The 27,525-nt window shown below is 46.7% G+C and overlaps 1 protein-coding gene and 1 pseudogene across 1 annotated transcript in view; both read right to left on the bottom strand.

Annotated features, from left to right (window-relative positions):
• The window catches only part of LOC125944254 (uncharacterized), a 64,033-nt gene that overhangs the window by 24,369 nt on the left and 12,139 nt on the right, over positions 1-27,525 (bottom strand). Inside the window, exons 3-7 of the mRNA XM_049664602.1 lie at positions 24,038-24,388; positions 20,236-20,401; positions 16,380-16,469; positions 7,064-7,302; positions 1,345-1,423 (exon numbers count right to left, since the gene is read on the bottom strand). Coding sequence (XP_049520559.1) covers positions 1,345-1,423; positions 7,064-7,302; positions 16,380-16,469; positions 20,236-20,401; positions 24,038-24,388 — 925 coding nt within the window. The remainder of the gene's footprint in view (positions 1-1,344; positions 1,424-7,063; positions 7,303-16,379; positions 16,470-20,235; positions 20,402-24,037; positions 24,389-27,525) is intronic.
• Positions 20,720-20,887, bottom strand: LOC119446896 (U2 spliceosomal RNA; annotated as a pseudogene).

Raw genomic sequence — 27,525 nt, 5'->3', positions numbered from 1 at the left:
CCTTCGGGTGTCCAGATCCTTCGTTGTCGTCCCATGTCAAGGGTACATGTACTCGCCACAGAGTTATAACGAGAGTTCTGCCGCCGTCGCGGTGGCTCCGAGCTTTATCTCCCCGGTGACGTTATGGCCAATCTCCGCCTCCACACTTGCCGGGGCGTGGCTAGTCAAAACCTGCCGAGCCGCCGCCAGATGCGCCAGCTGCTGTCACGGACACCGCACGCATTCTTCGGGAACGCGGGAAACACGGACGGCGTCAGCAGCAGCTCTGCGCGTTGCATCGTTGGTGCTGCTACAATTCCTTTCTCTCTCTCTTTCTCTCTCGCTTATTTTCCATTTCTTTCTCCCGAGCATAGCGCGCGCCGCGCGCATGCTCTCCTTCCCTCTCCTTACCGTCCCATGTGAAGGCAACATGTGCACGGCACGCAGAGGAGGCGAAGCACACGCCACTCCGCGAGGTGGTTGCAAGGCAACGCGCGGTGACGTCATCGCCAGGCGCAGTCTTTTGTTCGCACTACGCGGCCTAACCAAGAGCTTAAACAGTTCCGCTGTTAAAAGAAGCAGCCGAACGCAAGGCGCGCACCCTCTTTCAGCCAGCCGAAGAAAACGCCACTAGCGAAAGTGGTCTAGAGCGCTCCGAAACGGCCAGCCGAAGATACCATGAGAGCGTTTCTGCCAACGTCTTCACAAACTTAAAGTGGTCTAGAGCGCTCTGAAACAGCCCTCTAGACCACTTTCTCTAGCGGCGTTGTCTCATGACGTCTCGTTGTTCATGGCGTCTCATGAATACATGGGAATTCTCCCAGCAGTGCCGGGAGCTTCAGATAGGCCAAACATCGGACGTTCACAGTAGTGCCATGGTTTTGTATCTGCGATTTCCTCCTCTCCTCCTCTGAAAGAGAGTCACATGTTCGGTTCGCGCGCTTGTCCTCTACCTGCTAGTTGGGGAACGTCGTATCTGCCCGACTCTGTTTCGGGGGATGGAGGTGACCATTCGAAGATACCATAAGTGGCTTCCAAGAGGAGCTCCAACCCAAATGAGCTGGCACGCTGTGACAGCACTGTGTTGGCTTTGCAAGTTTTCAACAGAATATAAATACATTTTCGTATCCGCCTAACATCTAACCACTTCGTCCTAACTTTACATCAGACAGTGAGTGGTCATAAACAGGCCGACACGTTCACGAAAAAAAGAATATCGCAAAATACGGATGACAATCAGCCATTCCAAGTGATACAGAACCTAGACCCGGATATTACAGTAAATTACCGCATGAAACACATGCGCTAAAACTCGCAGATGCTTTATTTTTTGCAGTGCAATAAGTGGAATGTAATGTAGCTTACCTTTGATAAGGCCAATTGCCTCTCCACGAATTGTTTCTGTAAACCCCAGATGCCATTTGCAAACTTCTTCCGGTGTGCTCTGGGACAAAAGGAAAGAAATCCACGCTTGGTTAAATTAGTGTGCAGAGTTCTCACGGTTAAGCTTTAGACCTTCTATAAGAAAACCTATCGGCACTAGTGCTATTACTTTTATGTTCCGGCATTAGTTTCCCGTGAAGACACTAAACTCTCTGACTATCGATCAGGCTAATCACGCACTCTGCCATGGCTCAAAATGTGTCCTACGGCGAAGCATGATAATGCCACAGGATAAACCTTCGATTCGTGAGAATAACGCGAGTTTTGCCAGAAAACTACTATTCCGATCTGCGTAAGTGGCGCCTGCTTACTGACGACGCTTTCAGTGTGTTCCACAGGTGATCCTCGTGCTTGTCGGGCGTATTCTAACGCACCAGGTGATCTCCAGCTAATTCTGATGCTGGGCGTCTAATTCGGGGAAGCGGCTAGCGAATGGAAAATCACACTTGCGAAACGAAAACATTTCTCAATTGTGACCCAGAGGTGAAGCGGCGATGCCTTGGTCTCTCTTCCACTAACGTTTTCGTACGACTTTGCGCTACTACACCCTGCTCGCTTGTTAAAGTCACCGCTTATCTTAAGAACAAATTTTACCTCACGAGAATCTGAATACATGAGACCAGAAATTCTTTTCCTCACCATCTGCCGCACAGAGTTTGCTTAGGTTGCTGGACTTAAAGAAAAAAAAAGTAAGAATATACTCACCGTGACAAGCACATCTTTTATTTGCACCATGAAGCTTATTTTTTTAATATTTGTTTGAAATGAAGAAAACTGGAACATCATTTTCACAACAATGCTACGCAGCGATCCACAATGAGATCGCGCTTCTGTACGCTGCGCCTAGTTAAATATCTAAAGAGCGGTAAATTTATGTAATATATAACACGTTCTCGAATATATCACCAATTTATTTATTTATTTATTATTTATTTATTTATTTATTTATTTACTTATTTATTTATTTATTTATTTATTTATTTATTTATTTATTTATTTATTTATTTATTTATTTACTTCAAAATACCTTACAGGCCCCATGAGGAGCACTGAGTAAGGGGGGCATCACTGCAAGACAGTTTTACACGTGAGTTCCAAAACTCGAGGACCACAAAAATGAGCAGAGGACCACAATGTGAGCAATGCTTTTGCGAAACAGTCGCAAACACGGCAATCGTTTTAGGTAAGCTGTAAACTCACACAAATAATTTTTCCCGCTTCGAATGGTATACCAGGCACGGTTTGCAGAATTGTGATATCTGCTTTCCCTCCGCAGTCACGAATTTGTAATAGCTCTGCTTCATTGTTTTTATGTTAGCGATTTGCGGCAATTTCTCCATAGGCATGAGGCACTAACTAAAAATTCTACTTGCTTCAGTCCGAATGGGCATCTTACTGCATGAATTTTTATTTTGCTGTGAAAAAATTAGACAAGCCTTCGTTTATGCCAGGTATCATACACCATGCATATGTTGTGACCATGCAAAAATACACTTGAATTGCAGGAGGCATGCAAAAACTCAGCATCATAAAAGAGCTTTATAATTTACTTTAAGAAATGGTGGATTATAATTCACAGATCCATCTCTTACACGTTTCAATAAATTTGAAGGCGTCATGATGTCTGAATTTCTTGATAGGTTCAAAACGTCAGCCAGATTATTTATGCACCATCCATTTGGTTTTTTTTATGTCCGCAGTCTTTAATAATTAGATGCTAGCCGAAACAAAACTAGCTTTATTTACAAGAGTTATTTGCTACTGTTGTAATTAGCACTTGGTAATGTGGCATGCCCCACGTTATCTACATCGCAATCGCTGCTAGCAGTTTTATTTTCTTACCTATTATCATTAAGCCAATAATGGTGCTGTAAAGGTGGATCCAATGGATCACATCCATTTGATCACAACCAGGCGACGATGGATCACATGCATGTCATGAATCAGGTAGTCGAGAAATTTGCGGAGTACAATAAACCTCTCTATATGGCTTTCATAGGTTATGAAAAGGCATTTGATTCAGTAGACATACCAGCAGTCATAGGCATTGCGTAATCAAGGAGTACCGGAGGCACACGTGATATCTACAAAGATTCCACAGCTGCATTGGTTCTCCACAAGAAAAGTAGCAAGTTACCTATCAAGAAAGGGGTCAGGAAAGGAGACACAATCTCCCCAATACTGTTCACTGCATGCTCACAAGAAGTATTTAAGCTCTTAGACTGGGAAGGCTTAGGAGTGAGGATCAACGGCGAAGATCTCAGCAACCTTCGGTTTGCAGGTGACATTGTCCTATTCAGTAACAATGGAGACGAATTACATCAAATGATTGAGAACCTTAACTGAGAAAGTGAAAGAGCGGGGTTGAAGAATAATATGCAGAAGGCAAAGATAATGTTCAATAGCCTGGCAAGGAAACAAGAATTCACGATCAAAAGTCAGCCTCTAGAGCCTGTAAATGAGTGCGTTTATCTAGCTAGAATACTGACAGGCGACGCTGATCACGAGAAAGAAATTTACAGACGAATAAAATTGGGTTGGAGCGCCTACGGCAGGCATTGCCAGATCATGACTGGGAGCTTACCACTGTCGTTGAAAAGAAAAGTGTACAATCATTGCATTCTACCGGTGCTAACATATGGGGCAGAAATTTGGACGTTACCAAAGAAGCTCGAGATCAAGCTAAGGACCACAGAAAGAAAGATGGAAGAAAAAATACTAGGCCTAGCGTTAAGAGACAGGAAGAGAGCGGTGTGGATCAGTGAGCAAACGGGAATAGCCGATATTCTAATTGCCATTAAGAGAGAAAATGTAATGCCATGTAAGGCCGTGTAATGCGTAGGATGGATAACCGTTGGATCATTAGAGTTACAGCATGGGTGCCAAGAGGAGGGAAGCGCAGGCAAGGATGGCAGAAAACTAGGTCTAGCTGTGGTGATGCAGTTAGGAAATTTGCAGGCGCAAGTTGGAATCAGCTAGCGCAAGACATGGGTAATTGGAGATCGCAGGGAGAGGCTTTCGTCCTGCAGTGGCCAATGATGATGGTGATCATTTCCTTGGTTTCGTTGTTTGTTGGCTTCTTGTGATATGGTAAATAAAAATCGGGCCCCTCGGTTCCCTTTCGTCTCGTTCATTACATAACGTGGGGGTCGAATCTGGCAACACTGATGCTTTCAGGTAGCATACGTGCATTTATTGACCAGTTGCCTTCACCCCCCCCAAAAAAAAGACCACGTACTCGCGACGCCTGCGGCTGAAAGGGTGTCCCACATCCGCCGTTAAGGTTTGTGAGTGGTGGCGCTCGCTAATACTCCCAGGGTTAGTTCTAGTAGTAAAAACATAAATACCCGAGAAAGTGGATGGGAAAACGGCACCGCAGTAGCTCATTTTATAAGAGCATCGCACTCGTAATGAAAAGGCGTAGGGTCGTTCGCCATCTGCGGCCAAGGTGTTCTTTCATCCATTTTCTATTCCAATAATTTATAATTTCTTTAATTCACTTAGTAAGTACAAGTAATTTCGCCTATGTTATCCTTGCTTTCGTTGTTCGTTGGCTTCCTGTGATATATATAGATCGGTTCGATTCCCACCACCGGCGGGCACCTACTGTTTCAAATGGGCACAAGCGTACCCCGGCCTGGCGTTCGGCTTCTTTAAGGGGTGACACGCTTGGGAAAGCAGCCTGCGCCCTGAATTCTCGTCGAAACCCTCGTGAGCACAAACAAAAGGAGGCTTGCGCCGCTCCTATGGGCTCAATTTCCTTTTCTTTTTCTTCTTGCTCGAGTTTTACGTGCCAAAACCAGTTCTGATTATGAGGCGCGCCGTAGCAGAGGGCTCCGGAATAATTTTGACCACCTGGGGTTCTTTAACGTGCACTACAACGCAAGCACAAGGGCGTTTTTGAATTTCGCATCCATCGAAATGCGGCCGCCGCGGCCGGGATTCGATCCCGCGATCTCGCGCTCAGCAGCGCAACGCCTTCGCTGACTGAGCCACCCCGGCAGGTGGGGGACAATTTCCCATGTGACGCCAGAAATGCACCTATTGAGGTGGGACGTCTTCGGGTTGGGTACATACAGCCTTTTCCAAGCGTTCAGTTCGCTTAATGACCGAGCACCAGGCCGGGAGTGCGCTCGTACTTATTTTACTGGTAGGTACCTGGCAGCAGCACTTGCCTTCCACAGCCGTGGCAGATTCTCTTAAACAAGGCAGTCTCTGGCTGTACAAGAGGCGCGCAGAGACCACGCCTCTCATATGAAATCTCTATTTGGCCACCTTTCTAATGTGAACCCCAGAATAACCCATGCACCAAGCCAGGGAATATTTACGTTATCTACGCTAAATAAACCGGCGAGTTTCCGGCGTCATCGGGGTTTGAGCTCAGTACCTTCCTGATACGAGGCGGATGCTCCACCGCTAGGCCACCGCTGCTTTGGAACACACACACACATGTGCGTGCGTGGGCGCGCGCGCGCGTGTGTGGGCTGTGAAGAGTACGCACCTGGCTAATAAGCCCTTGAATGCTACATGATGACATCAAGGATGCCAGATTCACGGTTAATCACGGCTTATTCGCCACATGCCTACTCTTATGTTCCCGTTTTAGGCGACGCCTCCGGCAAAAAAAGCTTGTTCCACAGGCTCCCACGAAGGCCTCAGTGGCGCGGTCTAACACATCTAGGGCTTCATTTATTGCACATAAATAATTAAGATAGTGGCCTTATTGATAGCCTAGCCGTAGCACAATGGGTTGGGCAGCGCACGTGTAATGCGGAGGTTGTGGCCAGATCCCACCTGCGGCAACTTATATTTTCGACCGCATTCATTTTCCCTTTTCCTCAATATTTTCTACCTCTCAATTTAAATCACAGCGGATTTCCCCTAGGGATTTCTTGGCTTTATGTCGTCGTGAATAAAATGACTCGAGCCCCTCAGTTTCCTTCTTTCTCGTGTACTATATCGCGAAGCGCGTCTCACCTTTCTCAGTTACGGTTTTATACCTTGTGATTTCTTGATCCGTTATACTTGTCTAATTCAACAGCATCTAGCCCTGGATTAGAATGTTTATGCTCCTGGTGACTGGACCCAGTTGGCTCAGCTAACACTTAATCTAACCATGCGTGTAATTACACTGCAAGATTTGTCGCATCATCGAAAGTTGTTTCAACTAAGACATTTCCCTCTGAATACGTCATCGAAGGCTAAGCCTGCTATGTCAGTTATGACAGGCAGTTTCAGCTTGTCCGTAAAGTTATCACTTTTGGCGAAATACCGGGCTACCGGAGAGGTACACAACAATCGCAACGCCGGTGCCCACATCATCTGACGCAGGGTTTAACAAGAGGTGACAGAAGGCTTAAACTCCAGTGTCCTATCCTATTCTACTTAACTGCTGGAAGAAAATGCTTGTAGCGACGTAATCGTTAACCTTCAAATTTTTTACGATTTTCCTTCCGTGCAAAAAAAAATGTTTAAACGAATGGCTGTCGAACAAAGCGTCGCGAAATGTCGCTACCACCTTTACTACTGCCGTTCGGGGCTGCGGTATCCCGGTAATCCGTAAACGCTCAGAGTTGTACGGACAAGCCAAGACCCTCTATAGCTATCGTGTCTTTGGAGTGCAATCCTTTTTCTCACTTACCAACCCTGGCTTCTGTCCTCCGGTGTCCAGGGCTTTCTTGAAGGCTGCATGACACTGAATCTTGTGGCCCATGAGGCTACGGAGGAGGTGCCAGGCGACGACCTTGAGCGAGGACATGCGTCTGTCCTCGCCACGCAGAGCCGCAGCGGCTACACTGACAACAGCCTCGGTTGTCCGCACTCCATCACTCAAGTCGTAGTCAGTACGTCCATAGTGGCGAATTGAGGCCAGCCAGAAATCTGGAAGAACCACCACAGTGTCATCTCCGCTGCGGGAGCACCTCATGCGAAGTCTACCCAGACTAGCCCCATAACCTGTGAGTATCGCCCTCGCCCCCCTCTCTCTCTCCGGTCTCTAGCCTACAGTGGACTGGCTCATTCTCCCCAATTCCCGGAACGAGCAGCGCTACCTAGTGGACTACATCCTGAATTACCCGGAAAATTTCAGTGGAACTATGGACTGAGGGTTTTCCTAGGTGCGATGATTGGAACAACTACCGTAAGAAGTTATGCAAAAAGCTCTCGACGCAACAGCCGGCGATGAAAAGACGACGATGTTGACTGTCCAGACGCTCACACAGACAAAACAGAGCAGGAGAAAGAAAGACGAAGAGCGGGAAGCTCGTCGAGTGCCATGGAACGAGGAACACACGTCGATGAGGGTCATGGAACAACGTTGACACGGTGGGTGCCAGCAGGCCCACATTGTGACAAGGACCCACCACTCTGCGCGTTATCCGTAAGTTCAACGGGCAACATCGCCAGCCGCGCCATAGCCAACGCTGAACCATCATCACCTCGTTGCTCGCGGTTCTACATCGACAGCAAAATCCGAGCGCCACTCATAGTGATGATGTCGCAAACAACTCTTGCCGTGTTCTGCGCCCTTCAAAACGCTCAGCCTATGATATGCTTTAAGCTTACTAATCTTCGCGAACACTCGCTCTATGCTTATGTTCTGTGCCCCTTCGCGGCTTCTTACAAAGTCAGTCTCTTACATTACCTTATGTTTATTTAGTCATACCTGTTTCCTCAGTGTGTGTCTGCTGTTCACCTCGTTCTATATAATTCTCGGTTGACTGTATGACGCTATATGGTCATCCAAGTCCGTTCCCTGCGTGCCGCACGCAAACAATATTGATTGATTGGTTCATTATTTCATCATTTAATCAGCTGTAGCAAGCCACATCCCGGCTATCACAGGAGGTTGTTTCGCTACGCGTGCATAAAGAAGCTGCATGCGACTACAAATTCACTTCGTTACAACCCCTTAAAAAACCATTTGCTGGGAAAAGGCTGTTTTTAATTGAAAATGCGCCGAATTTACACTATGCACAAATGCAAGAGGCACTCATGCGCAGAACGCTCTGTCAGCGTGTTCTGTGTTTTGTGGAAGTTGGAGACACATAAATCATTCTTCAGGACAAAACGTCACTTGAAGAAGCTCAAGAAGTGTTGTTTTCGGAACAAGGCCCGTAAAAGTGCTCACAGTTCTTTATCGAGTTTTATCCCGCTAAACTGCCTCAACTTCAAAAGCTCTTCGCAGGACCGACACGACGCAGGGCTAACGTTTTTAAGCGCAAGCGCTACATACATTTAGACCAATGATCTTAATAATTCAGCTCTTTACTTCATCGAAAAAATATATACTATTTACCACGCATTACATTTCCTCACTGCCAAACTTTTCCCCCCTCGATCATGCTTTCGTCTGCATCGACGTAACTGAAACCTAGTCTTAATAGAATGTGAGTTATTACCTAACGATTATTCGCATAAAGACGTCAATGCTTAAATTTACTGTCTAGTTCTAGAATAAAGCGTAAAGGAACACTACAGGCAAATGCTTAGTCAAGTTAAGATGATAGATCAATGCCTGAGATCGTCAAAGACGTCAATAGTATCAAGAACAGAGCTTTAGTAACCGAGAAATTGAGGTAAATGCAAGACACGATTTGACACTCCACCGGGATATTCAAGTACTGGCCGGATGACGTAGCGACTCCTCAATATAATTCTGTCACTAGTACTCAATCACTTACAAAAACATCACAACATTACATAATAAGGCGGAAGAAAATGCTACTTGTCTACTCGTATTCGATATTGAGAAAAAAAAATAACTGTTTGATGTTCCCTTGACAACGACGCCGGAGGTCAAAAGGTTTTGTTCTCACGTGACTCTGCGACGCCCGCGCTTTCGCTTTTGTGTAGCGCTGGTTTTGCTGGCTCACGAAACTCGCACAAACTGAAAGTAGCACAGAACAACGTGCATGGCGATGTGCGTCGAGGATCGTGCTTATGATTCGGTGCACGCTTTCCCTTCCTCTATCGAACAGTCGGCTCCGTCTTGATTCGGTATCTTGGCGCGATATTGCGCTTTGCACAATAGACTTCAGACTCTGCCCAGGCGGCGCTGCGGAAAAACCCGCCACCAGCGCCCCCATCGCAGCCTTGGCGCAAACTGAGTAGTGCAGAGAGAGCTTTCCGCAAGCGAAACTGCATAGGCCACAATGGAGCCCCGTCTTTCGGTTTTGTTGAGGCACGGTTTCCTAAAAATCAAGGACCTGGAAAGCTTCTTTCTTCCATGCACGCTTCGGAAAGGGGGGAGAGCGAAGTACATGTACAATGTAAAAGAAGTTTCAGGTGTTATTTCGGCGCGCTGCAACTGGCAAGTACAGCGAGCATCGTACAACGTCGAGTTCGAAGGCAAGCACTCCGATGTCCGTTCTCTAGCGCCTAAATGTGTTAAATTTGGATACGTTTATAAGTTCAAAGCGATGAAGTACATATATGATTAAGTCAGTTAACTATGTAGCTTACGGTCAGTGGGACAAAGCTCGCTTTATCAGGGGCGAATGGCCCTGGCGACCTTCGCCTTTTTAGTTGCGTTCTCGCTTCAGCTCTCGCTTCCTGGGTGTTCGAGCATGTTATCGCGCATCTTCGAATGTTTTCTTCACGGTTGTCTTCCGTTTGTATTTACTGCAAATGGAGATACGTGCGTGTCCGCTTTCGCGGGGTACAACCGAAGGCAAACCAAACCTAAAGGTTGTCACGAACGATATTTTGGAATTTATTCGTTTGAACACGTGTTAGCATTCGCTAGTTGTTGCACGCGCTAAACTGATGGCTATCTGGTTTCAAATCTCTCAAACGGTGACCGCTTCTTATTCGATTGTTTATCGCTCACTGCGGCGCGATTACATCTGTTCCCGGGCAGGCGCGTATATGCACAAACGATGCTGCCGTTTTTGCGTTTCCTTTTTTGGAGACCACAAAAGCTCTATCGCACCTTGTTGGCGATAAGACGAAGGCTTCTCACTTGTTTCGGTTTTCGGACGTGCACACAGCTATTTTTCAGTGCGCTTAGCTTCTTATTCATGAATAAACATTGTGTATTTTACAACACAAACGATTTTCTCGTCACTTTACGGTCACTCTAAAAAAAAAATTACGACCATTTTTTTCGAAATTGGTTCTTGCGAAGAATTTAAATCAGCAATTAAAGAAATCGACCCTGGGGGATCGCACTTGGCAAAAAAAAATCGACCCTCAAAGGGTTAAACATTTTATCGTAATGTTTAATGTCGTAATTATTTATAGAGAATAAATTCTTCCAAAGCCTTTTTCGGGCAGCAAAAAGAAAACGTTTTCCAAGGCAGCAAACAGCCTGCGAACATAACGAAAGTAAGCTTCCTACAGTGCCTGCGCGAAGCATCTTTCTGTCTCTCGGGAGCTACAGCACCGCTCAGTACGCTTGAATTTTTAGCAGACGATTAAAACAACACACGCGCACAAATGAATGTAAATAAACGCGACATTTTTTTCTACACACGTGCGTTACTTCGCAATTACTCATCCAGTGCTCCTACAGCAACTTTATTGCTCGCATTAAAAAAAAAAACGCAGCCGAGAGGGCTCAGTGCATTGCGAAACGTGCTTCTTGTATCGGAAAAGCCGGAACTAGAAATGAGCTCGCGATCACACAATGCCTTAGAACACGATTTTGAATTCATAAAGGAACCAAAATGTTTGGTTAAACTGACCTGCCAAATCTCTCGGTTCCACTTGCTGAGTCAAGCGGAGGCGGACGTGTGTAAACAGGTAGAAATAGCGATGGCACATACGCAGGATGGTTCACAACTTTGTTTATTCTGTTGCCAACGAAGTGGCGGCTGCAGATTCTTCAGTTTTCGCTTAGTTGCCATAGTCCCCCATCAGGGCTACGCAACACAAATACAGCAGATCAGCATTATCACACATTCTCATGTGAGCGGCTGTGTTGTGGAGAATGCGAGTAATTCGCTTACCCAACACGCGAACGGCCCGTATCCAGCGCTCTCGCCTTTCCCCTTCATACCGCCGCGATGGAAATAGGTAAAACTGAACATTGTTATTCAGTCCTTCACGTTCATGGCAACACAACAGTAACGTCGATTGCGGCGTTTCATCGTAGCGCGCGGAGCTGTCGCGGTTGTCGTCGTGCTCGCCATCGTCAACAAGAACTTTATGGCAGTTCGGCGGCGCATCCGACTAGCGGAGAAATTCATAGCTCTCATTCTGGGTGTTAAATGCGCAAAACATTCGCAATATGAACCAGAATTAAGTTAAAGCCTTGTTTCGCACTCGCTAGCTGCTTAGGCAACTTAGCAAGGGAGCCGGACTTTGCACTACTCAATTATTACCTCTTCGCACCGGCAGGTGGCGCTACGCGTCTTGCAAAACTCCAGAGTCTGACGTCTATAGTGCTCGAGAGCTGGTATGATGGCGCTGCTGCGCTAGAATAACATGCGCCGCGAGTAGTGGCCGTGCGCGTAAACACGTCGCGACTTGTTTCAGGCGCTCTCGCCACCTTCTGCCGCGTGCAACGCCGGCCTACGGGAGCAATGGCCGTGCGAAACCTGCAGTACGTTTTATTTGGCGGATTTCGCATAATTGAAAGCGTGGAACAGTATTTGAAACGAAGCAGTTCGCTCCGTAGCAATCATCTTTAATTGCTGCAGCAATCATGTTTACGGTGTTAGAGAAGAATTATGAGTGCAGCGGACCCCTCCGACGTTGTTGGTAGATGTGTCGCGCAAATGAAAAGCGTCGACTACGACGTGCGGCTTCAGCTAATCAAAACGATCGTTATTTCGCTTGCTCTCACTCATTCTTTCGTTTTTTATTACCCAGTTGTCTTCACACCCAAGGTACATTGTGGGAGCGAGCTGCACATGTAAGGCTCGATGCCGAGGATGGTGTAAACAAGTGCAGTCCGGGCTGTGTTTAGTTTGGTTCTTCACAGGCTGCCAAAGGTCCGCTTCGGGACTAAAACAGGCAAAGTTCATGACCGCGATGAACAAATTTGTAGTGATATCAAAACACTAGAAACACTATAAAAAAAGGAACAGCGTCTTTGTTTACCTTGCCCGTCGCATGACCCGGATCCATGCGTTTCCGTCGCCTCTTCTCGTAAAACTTCCCAGGAAATTCTTAAAATTTTATCTTTGGGAGCTTACCGGTCGTGTTTCTGTAGCTGTTGTGGCAGACGTACACGCAACAGCACACAGTTTGACCGCGATTCTGCGTCGTTCTTTCGAGGTGCAATGCTTTCGCCCGTACACACCCGCTCTCTGTCGCGACAGACTAGTAGCGCGCCGTGACACGGGTGGCGCAACTTGTTCTGTCAAAACTGCAGCACTCTTGCCCCATTAAACCATGAAGCCGGCTGTCAGCCATGGTTTCTCTCACCGATGGCAATAAAGGGCGGTGATGGCGTCTGTGACGTCATGACTCCCCCACTCCGGGCCGCGCAATTTCAATTCCGCTTAAAGGGACACTAAAGAGAAACAGGAAGTTCAGCTGGAATAAAAGAGGCACCTTATGGAATGCATGCAGTCTTTGTTGGGTGCAAAAATATGAGTTGTTAGCGGAGAAATTCGTAAACAAAAACCAAATATCTCTTCCTCAATTCCTCTCACCCCAGGTTCGGCGCTGAAGCAGTGTCGTCACGGATTTCATTGCTCACAGCGAACCAGAGGGCGCCATGATACGTCACCGCTTGCGTAAACGGCCGAGACGCTCGCTCCATCATAGGCTGCATGGCCGCTGGGTTTGCGTTCGCTGCGACTTTTGCTAAGGTGTTCTGTAGCCGCGATGGAAACCGTTGCTCACGCTGAACCTTGCAAGGAAGAGCTCGCGAGGGAAGCAGGACTCCATGTGAGCGACTTCAGTGAAACGGAGCACGAAATGATCCTCCGTGCTCGCGCGGTAGGTGTTTCCGCGTACGCTGGCGGTGAGCAGCCGGCCGCACCGATGGAAGCAAAGCCTCGTTTTCGTCGACGGAAGCCGAGGCGGCCGGTCTGCCAGTCGACGATGTTCCCGACAGAACAAGCGTAGAAAGTTGCGCGCGTACTCGGTATGGTTATTTCGTCTCTTTTTTTAATGACATTCAACACTCACTGAGCGGCCAGTTTGCTGCGGCAGGGGCATCAGTAGGGGATTTGATGAAGGCGACATTGATGTGACAGCTGCTCGAGAAAGGACTGGCCTCTGGGGCATGCCAAGGTACTTTTAGAGGGCAGGATTATATACATAATCCGAGGGCAAGAAATGCAGAGAGCACACCATCGGTTTCTCTGGCTCTTTTGCCGTTTTATAATCGGCAGAGCACTGAGCCATTGCCAACGCCGGGGCTCATCACGCGGCGCCACATAAAAGGACACAGTCGGGTCAACACTGCCGCTGCCCCTGAGCAAGCGCCTTGCGGAGTTGACACAACCCGCAACACTACACACACGAGGCATTTTCTGGCTGTTTCCCGCGAAGTCAACGTTTTTCGAGCCACGCAACACGCAACCAAACACTGCAACACTGTAGAGCGGAACAGGCGCCCGCGATGATGCATGGAGCAAAAACTAAACTACGAATCTATCTCGACCGCATGTAGCGCCACGCCATTTTTTTCTTGTTACTTATTTAATTTTGCGCTAAACTTGTACGTCCTCGCTTGAAACAGCTTAAAAAGTTGGCAAATGCTGTTTATGTTGGTTTAAGGTGTATTTCATTTTGCGTTTTATTAACAGCCATAAATCACTCTCGACCAATCACGGCCGGGCTGCGTTTGTGATCTCCCACGTCACGAACGTGTAGTGCGGGAAATTCGAAGGGGCGTCAGCACCTATCCTTCAGCTTTTCGCTATTTTCTATATCTTATTGAACCTCTGTTCGCAGTAAGAATGGTATGTCTGTGATCGTGATAGGATAATCTACCATTAAAGCTGAACTTCCGGCTTCTCTTTAGTGTCCCTTTAAGGCCATGCCACATTCAGTGTTTTCCCGGCGTTTTCTGGCGTGTCGTCACCCGGAGCCGCTCAGCGAGGCGGTAAGCCGAAATGTCGGGCTGAAGACGCACCAGAAATCTCACCTCCGCCGCCGGAAGCGGCTCGATTAGCGCTGACCAATCAGCGCGTGGCCGCGGCCACGCTGCTGGCAACTTTTGCAAGCGACTTCCACAGCAAATATTTCGCGTGCGCGCCACCATGGGGCGCCGTCTGAGAAAGCAGTCGCCGTACCTTCGAAAAGAAAGCAGTCGCCGTACCGTCTGAGAAAGCAGCCGCTCGTACCTTCGAGTGCCCTGCCGTGCAAGTGTGTGCCGCACAACTATAAACAAGGCATAATACCTTAACCAGGAAAATTACTCGTAGTTGACTTGAATGACATTGCACACTGCTTCTGGTTAAATCTGTCTGGTCACATTGTGCGACGTTGGACTGGCGCTGTTTGCGTGGGTCTCATGTGGCTGGGTGACCTGTCCGGCGCAGGAAACGCCGGTAAAAAATAGTCGCAGTTTCACCCGAAAGCGAAGCATCAATTGCGATAGCAAATTAGTAGAGAGCTTTACGGAATGAGGATAGTAGTTTTATCAGCTCTATAAACTTGGACATGCAGCAGCACCAGCAACGCGCAGAACTGTTGTCGATGCCGTCGGCGTTTTACCCGCGTTCGCACCGAACGCGTGCGGCGTTTGTGACTGTTGCCGGTGCCTGTTGCCGTTGGTGCCGTTGGTGACTGTTGCCGGTGACGGAGGTTTTCAACGAGATCAGAACGGGACACTCGTCGAGCAGCGTCGGAAGTCTTTACCACCTGCTCGCCTCGCAACGTTTTTATATAAATGCGCATTTGGTGCCGCAGCTAAACGTCCTCTCCCCTCCCTCCCTCCCGTCCCCCCACTGGCATTTCGTGGGACGGAAGAAGTCGCGTGTGCTCACCGCCGTCCGTTCGCTCCCGCGTCCTTCGCGCGCTTTCACTCGCACCTACAGCATACGGCACGCGGCTACCATTTCATCGCCGTTGGACTTTATGCGGAACCTCACGGCGACGGAGACAACGACGACGACGGCAAAAATCCGCTTGGAGTATCCTTATAATTGCATTCGCAATAAAACACTGAATGCGGGGCGGGCTTTAAACCGTTGGCCACAGCGTTTTCCGTCCTGTAAACTGCTGCCGCCAACAGTCGGCAGACAAAATGGGTGTCGTGTCGGCCTAGTGTGAATGAGCCTTAAACGCCCCGTATTTCAATATTACTTCTTCAGCCCACCAGCTTCCGACAGTTATGCCGCCTCCTGTGTAAGGACTGCGTAATGACTGTAAAAAAATTGCATGCCCGAACGTGAAAAGAACGGTCGTGCTATCGGCACGGTGCCAAACTGGCTAGTGACTGAAGGACTCGGGAAACATTAAGCGTGCAGATAAAATCGACGTCATTGAAATCTTGACATTATAGCTAAAAGAAATGGTTCAAAGAAAGTCGTAATATTGAAATACTGGGGCCGAATTCGCAATGCTTTTCACTCGTCAGTGTTCTTTGGCACTCGTTGGCCGCCTTTGCTAAAATTATGTCCAGCGTCAGGATTGGCTGAAATTCTCGTATGCAAATATTTATAGCGTATGATATTTTCGTGAATACAGGCCCTGGAAATTCTCGCAGCAGTACGTTCATTCTATCCCGCTCTTTTCCTTTCTTCTTCTTTCTGGGGTTTAACGTGCCAAAACCAGTTCTGATTATGAGGCACGCCGTAGTGGAGGGCTCCGGATTATCTTTTATCACCTGGGGTTCTTTGACGTGCACTACAACGCAAGCACACGGGCGTTATTAAATTTCGCCTCCATCGAAATGCGGCCGCCGCGGCCGGGATTCGATCCCGCGACCTCGTGTTCAGCAGCGCAACGCCTTAGCTGACTGAGCCACCACGGCGGGTCACTCTTTTCCTTTGTGCCATTCAATGTCATGTGCTCAACAAATGAAATAAAGGAAATGAAAATGTACCAACCTGGAGACACTCCAATCTTTTCACCGGCGACATGAAGGGGAAAGTGTTCTTTTTCATGCTTCGTTTTGCTTAATACTGCCTGATAAGCCCCTGCAACTGAAATCATAATACGTTTTTGAGAATAGTTACATATGTGAAATTCACTTTTCGACACACTTATAAGTCGCGAAATAACGATAGCTATCGATAAAAGAATGGTCGCGAAAAAAGGGCATTGCGGTAGCCTTGTCTCGCACCAATGCTTTCAGAGGTAGAGATAACACCAACAAGGAGAGGAAGAACTGGGAGAATGCGCTTGTAAAACTCTCCAGGTGATATCAAGGTAAGCTAAGTGTACAGCGTTTCGTAGCATACTGCGTCTGTTTCCAGTTTCTGTTAAAGTCCACTAAGTGAGAAAGGTTGTCTGCGTCTAATAATAACATTCCGTGAATTTATTGTCTAGTATAGGCTACATTGCACGGTTGGCGTGGCGTGACAAACAGCGCTTTTGTCTGTGTAAATTTTTCGTGCTGATACTCGCTCTTAGAATATAATTTGTGCAATTGTCTTTCGGCTTTCTTATTCTATTTTTTATGATTTAATAAACGTATTTCTCTCTCTTATTCAGGTGTTGTTACTACTGCGCGTAGACGTTGTGAGTTTCCTTATTAAATTGTCTCGTTTAGCACAGCTCGTATGCAGGGCATTACCTGTCTCGGTAATGACCCGATACAGTTTAGTTAACCAAAACGTCCCAAATTTCCTATTTGATGCAGTCAGCCCGCTACCTCACAACGTCTATTTATACATGGGAAACAACAAAAAACCCGCAATAGCATTTTTGACATGCTGGAACGAAGTTTTAGTTGTGGACAGCTCTGAAAATAAAATTAATAATTAATACTACGATAATTATTTCGAACACAAGAACCATTTAGTTCTTCTGGTACAATGGTACTCTCCATGGCCAGAAATAAAGCTGACCAAGTTGTTCTAATGTTCCTTCATGTGGAATGGTCTTTGTGTTTGCTATGCTTAAAAGGTTATGCTTGTTTTGTTTTGAAGAGAAGTTACTCGTGCCATAGGTGAAGTAACTGTGCGCTGAAAGCACACATTTAACAATTTAGGCACAGAAGGGAATGAACGTTTCCGCCTTAATTGTTGCTAGGCTATAATAGGTCGTTCACACATTGCTACAGCGTGGAAGTGGTGTCTTTCATATTTGATCATTTTTTGCTTCACACTGTATGGTGTCTGTCTACACCATAACAAAGCCGTCGCCACACGGCCTTTCGATGTGGTTTGTCGGCCTACAAAGCGATTGCGGCATTCCAGGTAACTTCGTTTGTACCAACAACCTCAGAATACTGAGCTGCTTCGCTGCCTCCATCACTGCCATCTTTATATGTAGGAACTTATAGACAGCCCCTAATACTGACACTAGTTCTTCCCCAGCGTCTGTGTAAAGAAAGGTCGACTGAGGATTCTGCGCATGTATAAAAGAAACTGTATCCACTGAAAGGCCAATTACGGTATTCTGAGCGAGATTGTCCGGGGCTACAGAATGCCTCCCAATACGCATCCTCCTCAATATTCTTGTACATTCTATCGCTTATTTCTTTCCATAATTTTCAATATAAATGCGAAAGCGATTACGTAAAATACTAATCCCGGCTACAAAGTAAGATGCATGTGAACTGTAAGGAGGTGGTTTAACCATATTTTTACAGTCATCTTCGGTAAAAATTTGCGCTAATTTGATATAGACCGTTATGCCCATTCACAGGCAACGAAAAAAATAAACCATAATTTGCGTGTCGAACACCGTGAGTTGATATGAAAATCCCGGATGCTGCACCAGCATGCCGCCCTGCCACGCGATGTGACATCTTGATCTCTAAATAAAAATTTAATTCTGGAGTTTTACGTGCCAAACCACGACTTCATTATGAGGCGCGTCATAGTGGGAGAATCTGGATTAATTTCGACCACGTCGGGTTCCTTTCACGTGCATCCAATGCACGTTACACGGCCATTTTCGCACTGCAGCCTCCATCGAAGTGCGGCTCATGCACAAGAAATGCGGACATTTGCTGAGCTTCACCGCAATACACCAGCGTAACTCAATGGGCCGCATTTTGAAAAATTATATTCTAGAAGACCAGTCGATTTTCAACAACAAACCTTCGTTAGCATCGTCGAGAGGGTACTTCTCCGTAATAACATTTACGCCACTTATTTGGTATTTAGTGTTGTGTTATAGCAGTGTTTGGCTCCTGACCAACACACTGCTATAACGGCGAACAGAGGTGCCGACTAAGTGCCGTTAATGTGTATTCTATTAGAAGGAAGCTTCTCGATATTGCCGATTGGAACTTGTTGAAACTCGGCGTATGTATCGAAAAGCATTTTTTTAACCGCTGCCCATTGAGTTGCGCTGATGATTGCGGCGAACTTTAATCATTGCCGAAAGTACCATGACAAATTCTTGGGCATGGCCTTGGCAGGGATTTCTTCCCAGGATCACATGATTAGCACCGCAGCGTCATAACCACAAAGCTACCACAATGGGTCCAGCTTCATCTCACTGTTTAGGTCAAGCAAATCGGCTTGAGCACAACAAATATAAATAGTTGGTCAATGACATCACATACCTGGAGTGCTGCCTTCAGCAACTTGTCGGCGTAGTCAAAATAAAAATCGGCTTTTCACCTTCGTAACGTATCAGTCGACAATTCATTCTATCATTAGTTCATTTTATTTAAAGTGCTCATGAAGAGCAAAGAGGTGTAAGTAAAGAGGCGCAAAGAGGTGCACTGAACAATGCTTAAAATGAAGCACAACTTTCTGCAAAAACTCAAATAAGGCATAAGAAATCAGATAAAGTATAAACATGACGTAAAAAAGGTAGCTATATCAACACGCAAAACATTCTTCTGAGTTACGACGTGTGTTATGGGGCTCAAGTTGGGTGAATGGCGGACTTAAAAAAAACGGAAGGGTCAATCGAATGTCAACGCTAAAAAATACAAGGTTGACCTGCATGGTGATGCAAGTGCTTCCATCGAAAAATGTTCAGCATATATCTCTGTTTTATTTATTTCTGTCGGTTTTTCATACTCATTATTCACTCCTTTTGTAGCTCATTGGCATCGTGTTTCACGGGCAATTACGTCGGAATTGTCTCCTTTAGCATGGACACTTGGCTGACCCTTTTTTTCTGGAAGTAGTTGCAAGATAGTTTGATCCAGAAACGGCCAAATCCGAGTGAAGGCAGCAAATGTTACCTTGTCTTCAAAAGCATGAATATTCTACTCGCACGGAAACAGCGAGGGACGTGCGGGACCATCCAGATACTCTGCATGCGTGTGTAAGTATGCGCATACTAAAATATCGCAAGCGCTATAATCCCCGAATGTTTACAGCTAATTATACTCCTTTTTTATTATATCCTTAGTTGCTGACTATTACTAATGCTCCCGGCAGGAAGAAGTATGATTTGCTACTATTCTCTTCGCCATGTACCATCTAGAAGTCACCTAACGGACAGTTCTTTTTTTTTCTGGAGGAGGTTACAAGATAGCTACATCCCAGATACATCAAACCCCTGTGAAGTCAACAAAGGAGGCCTTGTCTTCAAACTTCGAGGGTTCCGTAAGCCTGTTCGTGGCACGAAAAACGCAAGTGCGGTTATTAAGTTTCGAGATGAGACCTGGCCATTATATTTGTGAATACAAACACATATTCGCGATATTTTTGGTGTACCGCAAGTGAGGCAATGCCTTACCGTTTGAACTGGCATAGCAGGTGAATCCGATTTAAAAAGCGACTATATATTTACCCGAGCTGCATTCCGGTCTCCCGAGGTTATACTTACTTTCCTTGTCTCGTGCTATCAGTTCGGCCACCAGCGCATCAAGATCAGTATCGTTAGCCGTCAATCCATAAACTTCCAAACAGCCCTTGTAGTAAGGCGTCCAGTTCTCCGCGGTAACCTTCTCCCATGGTACAAACAGCTCCGAGGCCGAACCACTGATATCCATCTGCACATAAACAGAGATAGCGAAAGCAAGTGAAAAGAAGCACATGCAGACTATTCGAACGTTTGCTTTTCATCTTCTGGCGAGATGACAACTCCTGCCTCTGCAGGAGAGGTGCGCTTCCCTTAGTTTTGCACGTTCGCCTGAATCATCGCCAGCGGATAGCAAAAATGTACACTCAGCTGGCAAAATTGGCCGTCGTTTTTACAGCGTAGTGACAAGACGGCTGCATGTAGTAAGGCTCGGCGATCGTCGCCCTGCTGCTATTACAGCGAAGCTGTATATGGCTCGTTTCCAGCAGATCGTCGTCCGTAGACCAAAAAAACGTGGGCCGATCCCGAAGATTGTGCGAAACCGGGCCGACCAGCGGCGGAGGTGAACCAGGCTTCAAGCACTCCGCCAACTTACAAAAATAAGTTTAATAATGCAAACCATATCAGATATTAAGCTGGTAAGAAGAGATACTACATTTTGACTCGCGTCGGCCATGTCTACGTTCGCACCGTACACGTGCACGCCATCCCGCGTATTCAAACTGGTGCCTACCAATCTGAGCATCTTAGGTCTCCTGACGTACATGTTCTACGTAGTTTTTTCAGTTCTGCTCTGACTGGGAAATCGGTAGGCCGCGTGTTGTACAGTGTGAAGACGAACAGCGTGCCCGCCAAGAACGACGGCGTGAACAGAAAAGGGAATGGGCGCGGTGGCGGCTAAAGGAGACCACCTACGATGAGCGGGCCGCGGACGCCAAGCGTAAGCGTAATACCAGCCAGGACCACGAGGCGAAAAGAACTGCGAACCGTCAATGTGGCCCTGATCCCGCAAACTTCAAACTTTTCATTGGAGCAACTCTCAATCACCACATACACAGCTTCGCTAGTCATCCACCTTCACAGAGTGGCATGGCACTGAATGTTTTACTCAACCAAGCCTCAACGTCCAAGTTTTTGCACTCATGGATATCCGCTCGGACGGCATACTCAATATACCATATTGCTTGAAATTCTAAACACACTCTAGCTTCATTTCACGGCAACGGCTTTGAACCTGAGGTAAGTCACCTGAAGAATGCCCATTCGCCCTCGAATTTTGCGTCAATCCTCTACGATTATTTTGCATTGTAATATAATGCACCAGACTCGTGTTTGCAAAATAAATGTGTCACCTGCGAACAAGTATCACAGCTTCGCCTGAAGGGCGAGGCATCGAGAGCAATTGCAAGGTTCAGCGTCGTGCTTGAAATCCTCGAACATTGTTGCAACAATACTTGGGTAAGACATGCTTTCATGTTTTCGGCAACGCAGCGCGCAAAGCAGCTCGTGCTAGGCGGAACTAGAGTGTATTCCAACCTTCTAAATGCGTAATCATTTCTATGCTTACCCGACAAGGAAAACCATCCGTCCTTTCGGTCCAGTAAGACGATCGCTTTCAAGATAGCGCCCGCAGCCGCGAGCGAATTCACCTTCGTGCTGCCTCTCGCTTCAATGGGAACTAAGCGGCGAGAACACAGAGCACAGGATGCTGTAAGCACTCGCCGCACTGCACCCCCATCGCAGATCGTTTTCAGATAGAGACCCGCGTGTCTCTTCAACGTGAACGTAGCGGCTAGAACACAGCGCACGGAGCTGTAAGTAGTCGGCGCTCTCATCTCGGAGGCCACCGGCATATTTCTCAGCAGCGCCACTAAATGGCGCAGCTTGTCCGCAAGGAAGCGCGAAAGAGGAGCCCGGTTGCGGCATGACGCGTTTCTGGCCGTTCGCAGGCACCGGCATGCCATGCATTTCGGAGGCCACGTGCAGGCTTCGCGGCGGCGCTGATAGATAACGCCGAACGTTCTTACCGAAGCGCGAACGAGGAGTTGCGCTGCTGTGCACGCCTCATACGTAACATGTTTCGACGGTGGTAATAAGTTATGTCGCTATATTGAATCGAGATTCGATGTTAAACGCGGCAGCGTCGGTAGATATCCTGAGATGCACGGCTTCTACCGATGTTATACTTATTTACTTCCAATTTTCGTTATTTAAATCCCGCCTAGGAGATTTTACATGACGGTGGGGTGCGTACAGTTGGAGATGAGTTCTTCGACAATGTGTTTTAAATAAGCAGTGTTCGAATGAAGAATGAAACAAAGGATGAAGACGGATTGGCAATAGTACGGGCTGGAGGTGGTTACAAGGCCTTGTCATGATTGGTTAAGTTGGAGCGGTGGAAGGCTGATATAATGTTGGGAGTCCGGCGAGACCCGTGAAAAGGTGTATGCTATAATAAAGTGCGAAGTGCAAGGCGAAGTGCAAGGTTAGCAAGGTTAGTTTGTGATTTAAGTGGTATACTGAAGCTGAAGATAAATTGAGAGAAGATAAATTGTGCAGCGCGGATTTGGACTGATTCTAGCTTCATATTATGGTTAGTTTGATGAGGCTCACAGATAGCACATGCGTACTCGACTACAGGCCTAATGAAGTCGCAGTAAAATTGATGTTTTACAGGAGCGGGAGCTAGTCGAAGATAACGGCGGAGGTAACCAAGCACGTTGCGCCGAGTCTGGCTTCTGACACGACAGTTCTGGAATACAGTGCCGCTGATATCGGCGAAAAGCTTTCGTCTAGGTGAATATCTATATCTTCATGGTGTAGATTATTCGCCTAATAGAAAGTTAGGAAGGTAATTCACGATGCGAAATGCAGAAACGCCCGTGTGCTTGCGTTGTATAGTGCACGTTAAAGAACCTCAGGTGGTCAAAATTAATCCGGAGCCCTCCACTACGGCGTGCCTCATAATCAAAACTGGTTTTGGCACGTAAAACCCCAGAAAGAAGAACAATTCACGATGCACCGCACGTCATTCGGTCCCTGTGTGCGCGGTATGTGTCGCAGCACTCATCGTGAGGTGTTCCCCGCTACTTGAGCTGTAGTTTTCCCTAACTGAAGAAGTAGCTTAGCGCAATAAAAACACAGACACAAGAAAGGGAGACAAAGACAAGCGCTACTGACAGGTGTTTAATGGGATTTTGTATATCCTCTTGTCACGCATGCGCATACCGATCAGTAACAACGGGCACGTGTACATCAAAGGCAGTTCGATTTTCTGAGACAATCATTCCGGGCAGGAGCGGCAACGCTTCTTCTAGACGTGCTCTGGAGGCCTTTTTTATCAAGAAGAACAGAGATCGGTCTATTAGTGAGCCGTCTATCTCATTACTTCATTCTGAATTCGACTTCTGGCGCAACCGCCTTTGATGTACACGTGCGCGTTCGTATTGTTTGGTATCCACATGCGTGACAAGAGGATATATATGTAGAATCCTTCCCTTACATTAAACAGTTGTGACTAGCGCTGGTCTTTGACTCTCTGTTTGTGTTTTTATTGTGCTAAGTTACTTGTTCCGTTGTGAAAAACCAACTCGCCCAACAATTAATTCTTTTAGAACACACTTCCCGTAAGTTATGCATAATACTTCCGGTTAAATTAACAGAACCAGTACCTTCCACAAAGTGGCTCTTCTAAGCGCATAATTTCAGAGTTGGAGTTTAGCGCCTCTTTTGCCCTCACCTAGTGTGTGGCACTTGAATAGGTCATTCTGCATTATCATTACCATGAGGGCGTCAAGCAAATGAATGATGTGATGTACTCCCTCACCAGCACGGTAAAAGGTCGGGCAGGGTCGGCAACGAGGTTAAAGGCACGGTCCATTGCGAGTAGAGAGTGGACGCCGTAAGCGAACGATATCTGCGTCATCGTGTACATGAGGTCCCCGTTCGGGTCAGTCTTCAAGGAGCTAAGGTCCAGGCCGAACTGCGCCATGAACTGCCGCACACTGTCAACGCCGTCGTCCTTCTGTGACACGTAGTTCAGGCAGGCCCGATGGAGCTCCTCGTTCGTAGGGTAAGGCTGCTGAAATGCACCTGGCGTCGTATGGAGCAGGCCACCCCCTCTGGTACTCATAACGGTACTGGACGATGTGCGATCGTCGCTGGTGTCGTTTGCGTCCTGCCAGGCAAGAAAATTATGATTTGTAAGGGCACCCGGTTTTGAAACGAGGTGGCGACAAATCATCACCTAGCCAGCATGAGCTAATCAGGTTTCGCTATATCTATTACAGTTTAGGATATTGATTATCTCGACTTTGTCTCGTAAAGTATCCTATACCTGTAACGACCTTAACCCCATCTCTTCCTTGTTGTTTTCAACCAATACTTGAAACGCCACTTTTTTATCTCGACAGCTGATCAGTCAACGCTCCCATTAGCTTTGCATCATATCGCTTGTGATAGGTGGTCGTTCCTTACGGTTTTTGATGGGTTAATAGCTTGGCATTCCATTAGAATGTGCTCAGCCGTCTCCAGATATTCTTCTGCAGCAGACACAAGCCCCGTCCTGTTGCGAATATTTTCTGCAATGTGTTTTTGTCCACAAGCAGCCGGCTCGGCCTTATAACCAAGAAATTTTCTTTTGTGTAATTGTACAAATTATGTTGCAAATTACTGTGCAAGTTCAAAAGAAGGGGTTGCAGGTCGTGTGTTCCGTCAGCGCCACCTATAAAAAATTTGGCCTTCGAGCTTTAAGTAGTGACCTTACATATATGGGCCGATAACCAATGGATCAAGTGAGGCGCAAAGCGAGAAGCCGCGCCTACTGTGGATACCTGGATGCCGTTACGCGGTGTGTGGAATGGAGGTGATGGTGCGTAGGTGGGACACGCGTTAGGATTAGATCGAAGTTTCTATATATTTGTTCACAGTACCCTTAAAGGGCCTCAGTTGAGGATATTACATAAGGGGGAACAGTAGAAAGATAAATGTCATTACAAAGTAGTAGTCGTAAGAAACAATAGGATGCAGTACAGAACAAAAGTATGCTAAGAGAGCTTAGCTATAAGAAACAAAGTGTAAAAAAGTAACAATGACAAATTCAAGTAACGCAGAGAGCTCAATCGTATCGTGAAAATATGCACACTTACATAGATTACGCCATTAACACAAGTTATAAATAGTAACTCACAACAAACAAAACAATAATAAAAAGGCAACTAATTAACAGTGCATGTCATCAAATTTTACAGGGTCAGGTTCAGTGGCAATACCAGAGGTCAAACTGTTTCATTCAATGATGGTCCGGGGTATAAAAAAGCATGCATAATGTAACTTGTGACACGGTATGCGCTTGATTATGCGCACACGTCCCACTTTCCTACCAATTAGCATCATGAAATCGCGAAGTATCCCGCCCTCAGGACACTATTTCAGTCCCTTAACACGCGCTGCTCATGTCAGCTCTTTTCTTCTTTCATCGCTGCCGCTGAGTACACTGTACGTTCTGGCTAGAAATTTCTAGTGGACAGAGATTTCTAATACTCTCATTGGCTTGTATAAACAAAATCTACTATTACAGCGAATCTGTTTATAGCTAGGATTCTGGGATTTCTTCGTGGCGTAACGTCGACAGAAAACTGTCGCCGTCAATGACTTATACCCCCAAATAAAATGGCTCATAATCCCGTAAGGCAGAGGCAGTACGTAGTTTCTATGGAATCACGCATACAACATACAGAACAGCATACGTTTCAATAAATACCAAGCTCAAAACAAGCATCCGGACCACATACGAGGGTGATTTAGAAACTAATGCCTCCAAGCCCACTACTTTGCCAATAGTACTGCAAACATTTTGAACTCTTTATTATTAATGCACTGGTATTTAAGCTATAGCATATCACTTGCCACACCTTCCTATCTCTCTTCGTTCCCGAGTAATCGGGTGCCGTCTGGTTGAAACAACGGACTGTAATTGAATTTGTGACGGCGGAAGGTTGTGCGCACCTCCGCACAGTGCTGACGTTATCACAGGCATCCCGCAAACTGCAGTCAGACGACGATAAATGTTGATGGGCGCACAACCTTCCGCAAACAGAAATTATATTACAGCCCGATGTTTCAACCGGACATCACCACTGGATGCCATGGATTCCTCGATTACTCTGGAACGAGAAGAGATAGGAAGGTGAGGCAAGTGGCATTCTGTAGCTTAAACATCATCACTTAATGATAAAGACTTCAAAATGTTTGCAGTACTATTGGAAAAGTAGTGGGCTTGGAGGCATTACTTTCTGAATCACCCTCGTAATTGATGATAAGGTGCTTCTGCACCTACATGCAATGCGAAGCACGTAGCGCTCCCCGCATACGTTTCCTAGTAAACATTACTGATGCGTAAGCTGCCGTGGCGATGGCAGCTTGCGACGTGTGGAGTGACGGCCCTTTCATATATAAAAAAACAGCCTATGAACTTATTTCAATGTTGCACCACCGCTATGGGTGGCGGCGTGCGTCAAAATTAACATTACTACTATTGCTACCATTACTCTAAAATAGCATTACTACCATTACTCAAGCCATAAAGCATGTCATACCCCCTTCAGCAGTTGTAGTGGTCATTTTAAACTGGCCTCGCTGCACATTCACTTTCGCAGGACCGGGATGGCGGGTCAAATTTTATTCCTCATCACATCACTTCTAACATTTCTTTGATTTTCATACAATGTGAAACCCGGTTCCACCCACCGTGATTGCTTAGTGGATTTGGCATCACGAAGCTAAGCACGAGGTCACGGGATCAAGTCCCGGACACGGCGGCCACATTTTGATGAGGGCGAAATGCAAAAACGCCCGTGTGCTGTGCATTGGGTGCACGTTAAAGAGCCCCAGGTAGTCGTAATTATAACGGAGTCCCTCACTAAGGCGTGCCTCGTTATCACATAATGGTTTTGGCATGTAAACGCCATGATATAATTTTTAAATAACCGGTTCTTAAGTAGCATCGGCCATACCATGCTGAATACGCCGGTTCTCGTCCGTCTTAGGAGCATGGTACACATTGAACATAACGTACTGTACTGAAGGCGAATGACCGCGCTTCTATGTCTGAGAAAAGAAGACGACGATTAGTGGTGGTTGTTGTTGACGTTCTAGCTCGCGCTCGCCAGTAACCAGACCTGCCTTTCGAATAGCCTTCTGAAACGCCACGTCCAGGCCTGCTTGAAGACCAACACCCCCATTTTAAGTGGTGGAGGTGCGGGGTACTGTTCATCCTGGAAATTCGCAGCCGGATGCTACCATCAGCTTTCACAA

The sequence above is a fragment of the Dermacentor silvarum genome, chromosome 3, assembly GCF_013339745.2.
Source record: "Dermacentor silvarum isolate Dsil-2018 chromosome 3, BIME_Dsil_1.4, whole genome shotgun sequence".
NCBI lineage: Eukaryota > Metazoa > Arthropoda > Arachnida > Ixodida > Ixodidae > Dermacentor > Dermacentor silvarum.
The sequence above is the reverse complement of the archived record's forward strand: the minus strand, read 5'-3'. Positions and strand labels throughout refer to the sequence as shown.